The 14588-nt window shown below is 41.7% G+C and overlaps 2 protein-coding genes across 2 annotated transcripts; both read left to right on the plus strand.

The window, feature by feature from the left end:
- The first annotated feature begins 426 nt into the window (after positions 1-426).
- LOC107570072 (coiled-coil domain-containing protein 81-like) lies at positions 427-1981 on the plus strand. The gene is made up of 5 exons (XM_016256264.1): positions 427-702; positions 832-893; positions 1003-1156; positions 1317-1570; positions 1647-1981. The coding sequence occupies exons 1-5, from the start codon at positions 633-635 to the stop codon at positions 1809-1811; spliced, it is 705 nt and encodes a 234-aa protein (XP_016111750.1). The 5' UTR covers positions 427-632; the 3' UTR covers positions 1812-1981.
- Positions 1982-4659: 2678 nt separating this feature from the next.
- Positions 4660-8219, plus strand: LOC107570066 (coiled-coil domain-containing protein 81-like). Its single transcript, XM_016256257.1, has 5 exons — positions 4660-4958; positions 5044-5122; positions 6879-7099; positions 7230-7355; positions 7494-8219. Exons 1-5 carry the CDS (start codon positions 4660-4662, stop codon positions 7630-7632), a joined length of 864 nt encoding a protein of 287 aa, XP_016111743.1. The 3' UTR covers positions 7633-8219.
- The last annotated feature ends 6369 nt before the right edge of the window (positions 8220-14588 follow it).

Below are 14588 nucleotides of genomic sequence, written 5' to 3' on the forward strand. Positions count from 1 at the left end.
GGACCGAGTTTGGGCACCCCTGATCTATAGTAACATGTATCTTTATTTACTGTAGTAACCCTTATCTTTATTTACTGTAGTAACGTGTATCAGTATTATCTATAGTAACGTATATCTTTATTTACTGTAGTAACATTTATCAGTATTGTCTGTAGTAACGAGTATCAGTATTGTCTGTAGTAACGTGTATCTTTATTTACTTTAGTAACATTTATCGGTATTATCTGTAGTAAGGAGTGTCTTCATTTACTGTAGTAACGTGTAGTGTATCAGTATTGTCTGTAGTAACGTGTATCTTTATTTACTGTAGTAACATTTATCTGTATTATCTGTAGTAAGGTGTATATTTACTATCGTAACATCAGTATTATCACTAGTAACGTGTATCTTTATTTACTGTAGTAATGTGTATCAGTATTATCTGTATTTAGGAATGTCTTTATTTCCTGTAGTATCAGTATTTCCTGTAGTAACGCCGTTGGGAGGCGCGTCTATAGCAACAGATTTGCAGACACGAGCACAAAGCGATGCATCTGTAATTTTATTAGCTGTAGCACCGGTTATTCTGGACCTGTATACACTAATGTACTAATGAGTTATTAAACTAAAGTGTTTGCTTGCAGATTTTTGTCATGCTTCAAATCCCAATGTCAGAATATGAGCGCAAACATCTGTCGACACTGTCGAGACTTTCTGACGACGGTAAGTGACATTCTAACTAATCAGAACTACTGGATTAACCATAACTAATGTCTGAAATACAAGCACACGTCTGCATCGAGCATGCCAGTCATATTTCTCGCGTCTGTTTGTCTGTTTCATTCCACACAGATATCGATCATATTTGGTCGCTCGTGTCGTGTTTTATTAAGCAACAGATGTTCATGCGAAAGGTGCGAATGTGCATGCTTAGGCTCTTCTGTTCCTCATCTATTATGCTCGTTGTTTTTCTGTTTGTAAACGTGAATAATAGCGTGTTCATTCGGTTGTGGTGTGTTTTAGGGGGTTTATATCTTCGGTTTAGGGACTTTCACGTTCTGCCAGCAGAAACTCAACCTCGGGAACAAACATATTCTCATACAGAGACCTGTTTTCATCCTGGCAGAGAAACTCTCTCATTATTATGGATTTAAACAGATCAAACCACAGGCTACAGGTCAGAACAATCATTTTTGTTCATTTATGTACATTTACACAGAAGATGGACATTGTTGGCTGAATTAGATTTTCATGATCCACACCTGATCTAAAGGTTTCTCAGATGTGTCACAGATGTCGTGAAAGCTACTGTTGATCAGACTCTGGTGTCTCCTCAGACGTGCCGGTGGGGCCGCTCAACTTCTCGGCCCTGAGCGCAGAGGGCCCGTTCCAGAGAGACACAGTGGAGAGATGCGTGCGAGAAACCCTTCACCTGCTGCTCCGCGCCGCAGCCACTCGACCATCTGTCTCGCACGCTTTTCCTGGGATCGGAGTCCTGACTTTCCGGCAAAGCCGAGTCAAGATGCTGTTCTGCCGTGACTTCATCTCAGCCTTAGACGGCACTGGGAAACTTTCCTCAGCTTCAGCCAGCGTCAGTCACAGCGAGCGAGACTTCAGTGTGTTTGAACCTGCTGGAATCTGTTTAATTAGACTCTGTTGATTTGCAGAGACCGGAGTCGAGGAACTCTAGAGAATCTGAGAGAAGCTGCAATGTGCCGCGACCTGCGACCTTCAGCGGCGCCACGCTTCCCAGAATATCAGCAGGAGAAGCCCTGAGAAAACAGCTGCAGACTGATGAAGATGATGATGATGGTGGATGGGGTTTGTCATGAGTTGATCTGGGCTCATGCTGACAGTTTGAGGAAATATGGTAGCTCTGTACTGTTCTGTGTTAGACTCACTCTCATCTCATTATATCTGCAACAGAGAAGCGTCAGCCAGCGGACAGAGCGACTGCGACTGACCTCACAGACGGGCTGGAGGACAAACGCCCAGCAAACGCTGACAGGTAGATTCCGGCAGAAGATGATGAAGAATCAGCTGGCCCAGCATGAATTATAAATATTGTCATCATAACCACTGAATTAAAAACATACATTTAAATTTAAATACATTACTTATCATCACAGAAATAGTTCAGTCTTAGTTAAAAATCCTACTGGGTAGGAAACCAGTTAAAAATCTGGAATTAAAAATGTCCTCTTGAGGTGATTTGTGTTTCTTACCGGCATCTGATGACAGAAAGGTGCTCAGATTATCACATGACCCTCTCAAAGACACTCAGAACAGAGGCGTTGTGTTACGGTGAACTCTGTGTGTGTGTGTGTGTGTGTGTGTGTGTGTGTGTGTGTGTGTGTGTGTGTGAGTGTCATCAGCCCATTGAAACACTTTCAGTCTTAGTTAAAAATCCTACTGGGTAGGAAACCAGTTAAAAATCTGGAATTAAAAATGTCCTCTTGAGGTGATTTGTGTTTCTTACCGGCATCTGATGACAGAAAGGTGCTCAGATTATCACATGACCCTCTCAAAGACACTCAGAACAGAGGCGTTGTGTTACGGTGAACTCTGTGTGTGTGTGTGTGTGTGTGTGTGTGTGTGTGTGTGTGTGTGTGTGTGTGTGTGTCATCAGACCATTGAAACACTCGAGCTCTGCAGGAGAAAGTTGTTTAGTTGTGACGTAAGACCGGTTAGTGTGACTGAAACGTGAGCTTTACCCAGCAGTGAATGCAGTCTGTCAGCGCGGCTCATCTCGCTTTAAACATGCATCACCGCCTGTGACTGAACACACTGAGCTTCAGATTTGGGTTTAAAAAATAATGTTTCCTTCATTTGGCCTGGCGGTCTTATGGTAAAATTCTTATGATAATATAGTAATCTTCTATCATTAATAATCTGTTAACAGTGCTGGGGGTAACACATTACAAGTAACGCAGGTTATGTAATCAGATTACTTTTTTCAAGTAACTACTAAAGTAACGCATTACTTTTTGATTTACAAGAAAATATTTGAGTTACTTTTTCAAAAAAGTAATGCCAGTTACTTTGTAAATAACACAAATTTATCTAATCCTATTTTATTAACTAATGTCTTTGCTGCTGACCTTTGATGATCCAGTTCAACCATACTAATAAGCAAAAATAACTTTAGATAAACTAACAATTGTGCTTCATTGTTTTTTATTGCTGAAGAGTGTTGTTTCTCCTGTGTTCTACTGTACAGACGTGAATTTACTTTTGCTTCAGCCTGAGGTTTATTCATTACACTTTTTGGTGTGAAAGGGCTTTTACATTTGCTATAAATAGAACTTCTTATATTCAAAACAATCAAACCCTGATCATATTTAAAAAGTAACGCAAAAGTAATGTAACGCATTACTTTCCATAAAAAGTAACTAAGTAACATAATTAGTTACTTTTTTAGGGAGTAACGCAATATTGTAATGCATTACTTTTAAAAGTAACTTTCCCCAGCACTGGTTACTGAGTCACTGTAACTGTGTTCTGGACTTATTTAATTGTATCAGCCAGCAGACATTTACACATTTAGTCATTTAGCATACGCTTTTATCCAAAGCGACTTACAAAAGACCGACTCAGTGGATCTGTGTCGGCCACTCTGCTAACAGTTTCTGTGTGTAACTGTTTCTAAATGAAGAATAGATGAGTGTTCGATTAGCAGGACAAATCTGAGACTTTCTCTTTGTCATGAACACAGAGGCGTCTCTCTCAGCATCGCGACAGTAAAGAGCAGCGCTGCAGATGCGAGTCTGGACCGAGCGTGCCGTGACCACAGACGGGCCGGACAGGTGAGCCTTCATCACGTCTGTGCTCTCTCTTCCAGCTCGTGATATCAGCTCAGGCTTGTTGATGTGCGTCGCAGGAGCTGTGTTATGTCTGCATGCAGCGAGCGCAGAGAAACCTTCCTTTATTCCAGTCTGATGAGAGCAGAGCCGAGCGCGAGCAAGAACGAGTGTTAATGCTTCAAGAACATCAGAAAGACCTGCAGTATTTCCAGAAAGAAGAGGTGCCCGAGCACACTCATATACTGAACGCCTCATTTCAATAGGAATATCACATTAAATTCATTGCTGTTAATAGCATTCACCGTCTGTTTTACTGTACGTTTCTAGCATATGGACATCAACTTGACAGACGCCACACTGCAAAAAAGGCTTATCTTAGTATTTTTGTTTTAAGAATATTTTACCCCACTGGCAGATCATTTTATTTATTTTAAGCAAAATGCACTTCATTTAGTTTCTTTCCCCTGGAAACAAGACTAAATATCTTACGTCAGTAAAATACATCTAGTAAATGTATCTTAATGTAAGAATTTTTTTGATGTTTTAACTAGAAACTTAAACTAGAAAAATACTAAGATAAGATTTTTTGCAGTGCACTGATGAGCTACTACTAAATATAATATACAAACTTTAATTTTCTGTAAAGCTGCTTTGCAATGATTTGTATCGTGAAAAGCACTATACAAATACACTTGAATTGAATTGAATTAAACTACTATAAACCTGTCTTGGACCGTTCCATCACTGACAGATGGACAGACAAAAGAAGCGTGAGGACAGTCAGAAGCTGGCGGTGTTTAATCTGGCCGCTGCAGAAGCTCAGAGACGCAGGAAAGCGCAGGCATACCCCTGTCTTGGACCGTTCCATCACTGACAGATGGACAGACAAAAGAAGCGTGAGGACAGTCAGAAGCTGGCGGTGTTTAATCTGGCCGCTGCAGAAGCTCAGAGACGCAGGAAAGCGCAGGCATACAGCCAATCAGAGCTGATGCAGGAGGCAGCCAGACGCAGACAGATGCAGATGGAGCTGATGCAGACGGAGCTAATGCAGGAGGCAGACAGACGCAGACAGATGCAGACGGAGCTGATGCAGACAGAGCTGATGCAGGAGGCAGACAGACGCAGACAGACACAGACGCAGACGGACAGACTGCATCTGCTGCAGCTCTCAGAAGAGTGAGCATCTCATCGCAGCGTTGTGTGAACGTGTTTAAGATGATGGTGTGATTGTTTCTGCTTGTTTTGTGATTGTTTGCATCAGGATCGCATTAGAAAAATCTCAGCAGCTTCATGAGAAACACGAGACGGCCAAGAAGTACCAAAAGGCACTTGAAGCACAAGTGAGTGACTTTCGTTAGTTTCCCGTTTGGGATCAGTTGGGTCAATTACACAAATACACTTGAATTGAATTGAATTAAACTACTATAAACCTGTCTTGGACCGTTCCATCACTGACAGATGGACAGACAGAAGAAGCGTGATGACAGTCAGAAGCTGGCGGTGTTTAATCTGGCCGCTGCAGAAGCTCAGAGACGCAGGAAAGCGCAGGCATACAGCCAATCAGAGCTGATGCAGGAGGCAACCAGACGCAGACAGATGCAGACGGAGCTGATGCAGACGGAGCTAATGCAGGAGGCAGACAGACGCAGACAGACACAGACGCAGACGGACAGACTGCATCTGCTGCAGCTCTCAGAAGAGTGAGCATCTCATCGCAGCGTTGTGTGAACGTGTTTAAGATGATGGTGTGATTGTTTACAATTATGGGTCTTTATCTCATAAATGAAGCAGCGCTGCATGTTTGGCACAAGATTTATGTCATAAATCAATAGACATGCGGATGATTCTTAATGCTCTGATTTAGGATATCTCAAGCTTTTTTCCGCACAGTTTTGAATTTGACATTTATTTGTGTATTGAATTATCTCACTCTTAAGTTGTTTCAAAGAAGCTTTACAGAAAATTGGTGCCTTAATGTGTTAAAGCACCCAGTGAGATAAAAAATGCCATAAGATATTTAGATCAGACCTCCTCGTCCTCCTCTGGATCAGTGAACTGATACTAAATATGATGTACTTCCACAGTCTGTGTTATACAAGTCGTGATTGAGCTTTCAGTGTGTTTAACTGTAAGGATAATATCAGCAAATCAGATCAGTGACGTTCTCTCTGGATCATAAACACAGCAGCAGCAGTGATCAGGACTGATTCTGCCTTTCATATGTTGTTCTGAGTGTGGAAGCACGTTGTTAAGTGCATTAAGGCTCACTGTCCTTAATTTGTCGTTAACATGCATTTCTGTAGCTCAAACAGTAAGATCCCAGGGTTTGAGTCCATGAGCTGATAAAATGCGACAGCTTTGTTTCTATCAAAAACTTCCAGAGTGTTTCATTCTCCAATTATGGGTCTTTATCTCATAAATGAAGCAGCGCTGCATGTTTGGCACAAGATTTATGTCATAAATCAATAGACATGCGGATGATTCTTAATGCTCTGATTTAGGATATCTCAAGCTTTTTTCCACACAGTTTTGAATTTGACATTTATTTGTGTATTGAATTATCTCACTCTTAAGTTGTTTCAAAGAAGCTTTACAGAAAATTGTGCCTTAATGTGTTAAAGCACCCGGTGAGATAAAAAATGCCATAAGATATTTAGATCAGACCTCCTCGTCCTCCTCTGGATCAGTGAACTGATACTAAATATGTACTTCCACAGTCTGTGTTATACAAGTCGTGATTGAGCTTTTAGTGTGTTTAACTGTAAGGATAATATCAGCAAATCAGATCAGTGACGTTCTCTCTGGATCATAAACACAGCAGCAGCAGTGATCAGGACTGATTCTGCCTTTCATATGTTGTTCTGAGTGTGGAAGCATGTTGTTAAGTGCATTAAGGCTCACTGTCCTTAATTTGGCGTTAACATGCATTTCTGTAGCTCAAACAGTAAGATCCCAGGGTTTGAGTCCATGAGCTGATAAAACGCGACAGCTTTGTTTCTATCAAAAACTTCCAGAGTGTTTCATTCTCTTGAAAACATTGTCATAAACAGTAATATATCAGTAATATATAATGTTTTTCTGTCTGTTTGCGTTTAGACGGATCGCCGCTGTTCAGAAATCTCTCCGCATTTCGACGCGCGGCCCATGTTTGGACTGATGGACTCCAATCCGGCAGCTTTAGCGGAGCAGAGATGGAGAACGCAGAACATCTCTGAAGAGCTGATGAATACAGCCAACCAGAGGAGGAGAGAAACGCTGGAGAAACGCTTGAACGAGCAGAAGAGAGAAAGAGAAATGATGCAGAGAGACCTCAAAGAGTGAGTAACAAAACCAGCAAACAAGCATTAATCCTAAAGAGAAGAATGAGTTCTTGTTGTCTGGGCCTGATGTGCATGTGTCTCAGATCACAGTCGGATGGTTTGAGTGGAATGAATGTCTCTTTCGCAGAATGTTAGACGAGCGAATCCGTCGTTACGAGAAGCTGCGTCTCCTGCGGGCCGCGTGCGAGGAGAGCTGGCACCGCAGCGCCGACCTCAAACACCAGCGAGACCGAGAGGAACTCAACAGCAGGAGGTACAGGAACAAACTGATGATTAGTTAAATGTATAGATGGAATAACGAGAGAAAAACAGAGAGGTCATGATGAGCGATCGCAGGATGTCAGAGCCAGAGTTTCTGTAATCCTGATGATGTTTCTGCTGTTTCCTTCAGGTTCGGTGGTCAAACTCTGACAGAACAACTGGGAAAATATGAGCGATGCAGTCAATGCAAACGCAGCACCGCCAACCGCGGCGAGAGCAACGTCTTCAGAGACACGGATTATGTGACTGGAGCTCGACTGATGCTGTAGACCTCGGATTTCAACCCAGATAATAAAGATGAGCAAAATAAGTGTATGCTTCCTCATCCACATTTACAGCAAACTGAGAGCATCTGCTGTGTTCATTTACACAGAGATGAATCACATTGTGTTTATTCTTCAGCACTGATCTCATCACAGTCGCATTTCAACATCAGCGAAGATGAAGAATGTGACGCGAATGTGCAGATGCAGATGTTGTTCTTATCTGATATGTTTTGAGCAGAACTTTAAATGCGCCTTCAGCCGTAGAACATGATATTGAGATATTTTGATATTCATAGATCCACAAACGCTTTGTTCTCTGTTCGCAGAATTTTCTCAGAAAATTAATTCTTTGGAAAGAGATGAAAGTTTTCTGCATGTGATTCATCAGTATAAAAGACGTGGTGGAGAATGTGCCCATGATGCTCCATTAGTTCATATTTAACAACATATAATGTTCTTGCATAATGACCTGTGCTCACCTTAGATGCAATTCAGTGTTTAACATTGACACTGAGCTTTCATATGCACCAATGTCTATTTAGACTCTGAAGAATGGTTGCATGTGATCAAATGCTTAAAATTATTACAGTTCTTATATACGCAGAATGTGTCTGTTAGGAGCCGTCAGTGCAGCAAATGCAGAAATGGACACCAGGTGGGGCTTCAATGTCAAAAACACAACTGACTTCATTCAGTTTCGACAGCCAAAACCACATCGGAGCGACAAACTCCGACAGTGATCGAGAGTGCTTTACACGCAGAGCAGAAGACACTGAGATTGAGAGTATTTTGCAATCATGGCCTCACATTTACTGTACATCTGTGCTAAAAGTGAATGAAGCCCAAAGGAGCAAAGTTAAATTCATGCATAATACACAGTCAAGCAAACGTACAAAAACAAATAGTCTTCACTTCACTGAGTGTATGTTCAAAACGCTCTGCTGAGAGCAAATGATGGAAATACAGAGTGAATATGAGAGCGTGTGGACAGCTGTTCCACTTTCCCAAGACACCAGATCAAATTGATATTCCACATTTATTGAGCAACACATCAGCCAGAGTCCGTTCCTGATTCCAGATGTTCAAAACACACTCAAGAAGCCAGTAAACCACAGAACCGCTTCTTCTAATTCAACCCTCGTGTGAATTATTTTCTCTTGATATTTTGTATTTGGTCTAGTGTTGCTTTAAATCTAACACTGCGTCTTCAGGGTGTCTTTGACAGACAGTGAAGCAGGACAGACGCAGAGAGACGTCACAAGCTCATCCTACTGTTATCTCAGTCCAAAAACACAGAAGAGAGACGAGATGCGTCCGCAGACGTACAGCTGCTAATGTGACATCAGGCTCACGTGAGCAGGATAGAGTCCAGCCTACAAGACGATAAAAGTCATCTCAAAGAGGTCAGAGGTCACAGCACACATTCTGTTCACATGTGATTTTACGAACCACGGGGGACAGAAGTGACTCATGAAGCTCAGTGAGGCTGAGGAGAAACACACACAAAGGTTTGTCATCAGTAAACAAACGCATTTTCCAAACCGCACGGACTTGAGTATAACACACACACACACAGACAGACAGGTTTGAGTCATCAGTAAACTAACACATTTTCCAAACCACATGAACTCACACACACACGTTTACTTGGCTATCTAAATGGGGACTCTCCATAGGCGTAATGTTTTTATACTGTACAAACCGTATATTCTATCGCCCTACACCAACCCTACATCTCTCACAGAAAACTTTCTGCATTTTTACAATTTAAATAAAACTGTTTTTTTTATTTTTAAACCAGTTTTACAAATGAGGATGTCTCCAAAGGGAGGTTTTTGGAGATTTTGTCAGGTTTAGCTCACTTTTGGGTACAAATTTGTCCCAAAAATATGGTTAAGTAGGTACACACACACTCACTCACTCACTCACACACACACACTCGCTCGCTCGCACTCACTCACACACACACGCACGCACGCTCGCACTCACTCACACACACACACACGCTCGCTCGCTCGCACGCACACACACACACACACAGGTTTGTTTTTGTGAAAAGTGGGGACATCCTATAGGCGTAATGGTTTTTATACTGTACAGACCGTATATTCTATTGCCCTACACCAACCCTACCCCTAAACCTACCCCTCACAGGAGACTTTGTGCTATTTCAGATTTTCAATACACTCCATTCTGTGTGATTTATAAGCGTTTTGAAAAGTGGGGACATGGGGTAATGTCCTGAAAAGTCACCTTCTCCTTGTAATACCTGCCTACAAGACGATAAAAGTCATCTCAAAGAGGTCAGAGGTCACAGCACACATTCTGTTCACATGTGATTTTACGAACCACGGGGGACAGAAGTGACTCATGAAGCTCAGTGAGGCTGAGGAGAAACACACACAAAGGTTTGTCATCAGTAAACAAACGCATTTTCCAAACCGCACGGACTTGAGTATAACACACACACACACAGACAGACAGGTTTGAGTCATCAGTAAACTAACACATTTTCCAAACCACATGAACTCACACACACACGTTTACTTGGCTATCTAAATGGGGACTCTCCATAGGCGTAATGTTTTTATACTGTACAAACCGTATATTCTATCGCCCTACACCAACCCTACATCTCTCACAGAAAACTTTCTGCATTTTTACAATTTAAATAAAACTGTTTTTTTTATTTTTAAACCAGTTTTACAAATGAGGATGTCTCCAAAGGGAGGTTTTTGGAGATTTTGTCAGGTTTAGCTCACTTTTGGGTACAAATTTGTCCCAAAAATATGGTTAAGTAGGTACACACACACTCACTCACTCACTCACACACACACACTCGCTCGCTCGCACTCACTCACACACACACGCACGCTCGCTCGCTCGCACTCACTCACACACACACACACGCACGCACGCTCGCACTCACTCACACACACACACACGCTCGCTCGCTCGCTTGCACTCACACACACACACACACGCTCGCTCGCACTCGCACTCGCACACACACACACACACACACACACGCTCGCTCGCTCGCACTCACTCACACACACACACACGCGCTCACTCACTCACTCACACACACACACACACACACACAGGTTTGAGTAATCAGTAAACAAACACATTTTCCAAACCACACGGACTTGAGTATAACACACACACACACACACACACACACACACAGGTTTGAGTAATCAGTAAACAAACACATTTTCCAAACCACACGGACTTGAGTATAACACACACACACACACACACACACACACACAGGTTTGAGTAATCAGTAAACAAACACATTTTCCAAACCACACGGACTTGAGTATAACACACACACACACACACACACACACACACAGGTTTGAGTAATCAGTAAACAAACACATTTTCCAAACCACACGGACTTGAGTATAACACACACACACACATACACAGAGAGATTGTGCTGCGCACACAGAAATATTCAGGAGCACAGAAACTTGTTTTCAGCGTTGCCCCACGACTTTTAATAAAATAAAATTCACACACAAAACACTCTTACTCTCTCTCTCAATCGGTTGCTCAATCAATCAATAGTTTATTCAAATAAATATCATAATGCATTAATTCAAATAAATGTGACCCGCAATATTTCATCTCTGTGTCTGACCAGAAGTGGGCAGAATGCTAGCGCTAACGAGCCGTAACTGAAAATAACCGTCATTTTTACGGTCAAATATTGCACTGCAAACATCAACAGCTTTAGCTTGTAAATACTGGAAAATTACTATGGTATATGCGGGATAATGCATGGCTAGCTATGCATTAAACAATATTATTGCACTCTGTGTCGGGTGGTCCTTTGCCTCCAGATCGTGCATTAAAACCCTTTGATCACAGCTAACCGTGCATCATCCCTTATTTATTTTACTCCTAACCTGAACCCTCACTGAAACGTCTTTGTACTTTTGGACATTGAACACGTGTCTTCAGTGTTGAGCGCTGCTTGTTCCTGAGAGTTTCTGCTTTTCCTGATACACCCAGAATCAGCGATCACAAGCCTGTCTGGTGTCTGCAGAGACCCAAAGCCCTTCTGATCTCGATCTGGCTTCACTTCTTCATGCGAGTGGGTGTTTCTGCAAATAACATCACACACACAATCATTCCGCGGGGAAAGGTCCTGGCATGTTTGCTTCTTATTGATGGATTCCAGCATGTTTCAAAACTGTTGGGTGCATTTCAGTGATGCCGAGGAGCAGCTCCAGCTGCAATGATTCCTTTATCAACTATTTCATTTCCATCACGCGGAAAATCAGATTCGGCATTTTCAGTTTTAGCTGTCTGATGGTTTATGACGATCATGAACAGTCAGCAATAACCAACTATAAAACAACTCATCTCATATGACTTGTGCTATAAATTCACAATCTCGGAGAAAGTGGTGTGGTGTTTTACTGGCCGCTGTTAGCGGTGAGTTCATGCTAACGAGTCACGCTAATCACTAGCAGAACGTTTCCACATCAACAGCTCATGGGTGTGTCCAGGTCATTCGAGTCTGGACTGACTCACTCCATTCACGCTAATGAATCTCTAGCTGTAAGGCATCAGTATAAAACATGTAGTGCAGAGGACAAATAAAGAAATATATTCATACGACTCTCAGTAAGACTGAAGAAATGAGCAGGCTTTACAGTTTGCATGTCAAAGGATTCAGGAGCAAGAACACATTAACAGCTTTAACTCTGATGAATCATAAAGGTGCCTTTTCATGCTGAAACCAAACACTGACAAACAGAGCCGTTCCCTACAAACACGCCACGCCAGACCGACTTCAGCCAACAATACAGACACGTTCTGCTGCCTGAGCTCCAGTGCTGGGAAGGTTACTTTGGAAATGTAACAGGTTACAGATGACATGTTACACTATTTAAAATGTAATGAGTAGTGTAACTATTTCAATTACATTATTAATGTAAGTGATTACATGTGATTACATTTTGATTTCTAAAGTTCTAACAAATGTTTTCAGCTGTTAATCATTTTGAACGTATAAAGCAGGCAGGTTAATCTTACAGTAGAACTCAACACTGATTACTGCCAAAATCCTTGATCCTTTGAATTTAGGTTCATTTTAAAGCACAGCCACCACAAAATCAGACTTTAGCACCTCTTTTTACTTAGATGTCATTCTGAGGATAAATACAGATTTAAAACCATAACAAGAAATAGTTTAATAGCTATGATATTGTTTTTAAAATCAAATCTTTGTATAGCTATGACAGAAAACACTGGCATCTAACAGTGGCTTGGAAAAAAGAGTTAATCTCTTAAAAAAATAAAGCATATACATAAACCCAAATAGGAAATAAAACAGTTATAGAATAGTCAGTATTTATTGACTTGAGCATGTTAACGCTGGTTTTTGGAAGCCGGTTTAACAGTTTTCAGTGCTGGACACAACCGTCTTCACGTGTTTTCTGGACATTTAAGAGCATCAGTAGAAGACACAAAGAAACTAACTCAAGAACAAAGCTTGCAGTAAATGAACAGCTCAGGACCAAGAGCATCTCATTCATGGCACAGAGCCGCTCATATCAAACATTCAGGTGGATCTGATCCAGTGTAAACACATACAGTAATAAACACATTCAGCAGAACTGTCAGGAGACGGCGAGAGCTGCACAGAAACACACGCTCGAGCGGCTAGATGCATTCTGTAGTTCAGATGAAGAACATGTACATGAGCGCGTAAAACTCACTCTGGAAGGAATAATTCAGCCTGTTTGACTGAAGTGAAATCCTACTTTATGAACTCTTGGCAAACGCTCATCCATAAATCAGATCTCCTTTAGAGTTATGGCTCATTAAACGAATAGTTATTTTAATAAAGTAATATACAGTATGGTATTACGGTCTGCTGAGAATCTCAGCCGTAGTGAGTCAGCTCTAATGTCATCACCTCATTTGAGAAGCTAACACAGATTTCACAGATAATTTTTTATTTGAAGACACTCATTTTTGTATTATTTTGAATATATAATAAAAACATGACCAATGATTTATAATTCTATATATAATCATAATTTGGTGCAGCATATTTATTTCAGGAACAACTTTTCTTCCATCAAAGTGCTCACCGTTCATCGCTCTGTATTTGAAGAGGAAGAAGCAGAAGCTTATGGACTGTTATGAGAAACGTGTATTTGAGATGGAAACACAAACGCTTCCATATTCAGCTCGCAAACAATCAGAGGAAGAAACCGTTCACACACGATCTGCTGAACACACATGTGATGAGAGAGTGCTAAATAATGTGGGAAAAACAACATTCCAGGCCCTCACACACTGTGTGCAGAATGTGTGCAACTGTACAAACTGAATATTTGATGAGGAAGGCATTGAGTGACTTTATGATTGATAAACGCACGCTCTGATTCACATGGCCAGAACTCAGCTACACTCGCTCTCTCTCTCTTTGCAAATTTAAAGTGGGAAAGTTATCTTAACCTGGGCTTTATAAAGACGTTAGAGTTCAGCGTAACGTGAGAAGCTCGCAGGAGTACAAACGGCTGGAAAACCCCAGCAGAACAGGAAGTCACGTGACAGGAAGCGGCATAAAGCACTGGACGCTCTGCTCACAGCAGATCCTGTTACTGCCCTCTGTCACGATCACTTCCGCTTCTGTGCAGCGGTCAGACGCACACACTCCTGCTAAACTAACACAAACACAAACACACTGACACCAGGACAGAAGCATCAGAGGAAAATCTCCAGAGCTGCATTTCATCTTTTACACAGTGAAGATTGCAATTCTACACACGCAGTGAATCTCTTAAACGATCATATTGTGTGTGTGAGTGAGTGTGTGTGAGTGTGTAAGTGAGTGTGAGTGTGAGTGAGTGAGTGAGTGAGTGTGAGTGAGTGTGAGTGTGAGTGAGTGTGTGAGTGAGTGAGTGTATGTGAGTGAGTGAGTG

This window comes from Sinocyclocheilus grahami, unplaced genomic scaffold, assembly GCF_001515645.1.
Source record: "Sinocyclocheilus grahami isolate Dianchi unplaced genomic scaffold, SAMN03320097.WGS_v1.1 scaffold1411.1, whole genome shotgun sequence".
Lineage (NCBI taxonomy): Eukaryota > Metazoa > Chordata > Actinopteri > Cypriniformes > Cyprinidae > Sinocyclocheilus > Sinocyclocheilus grahami.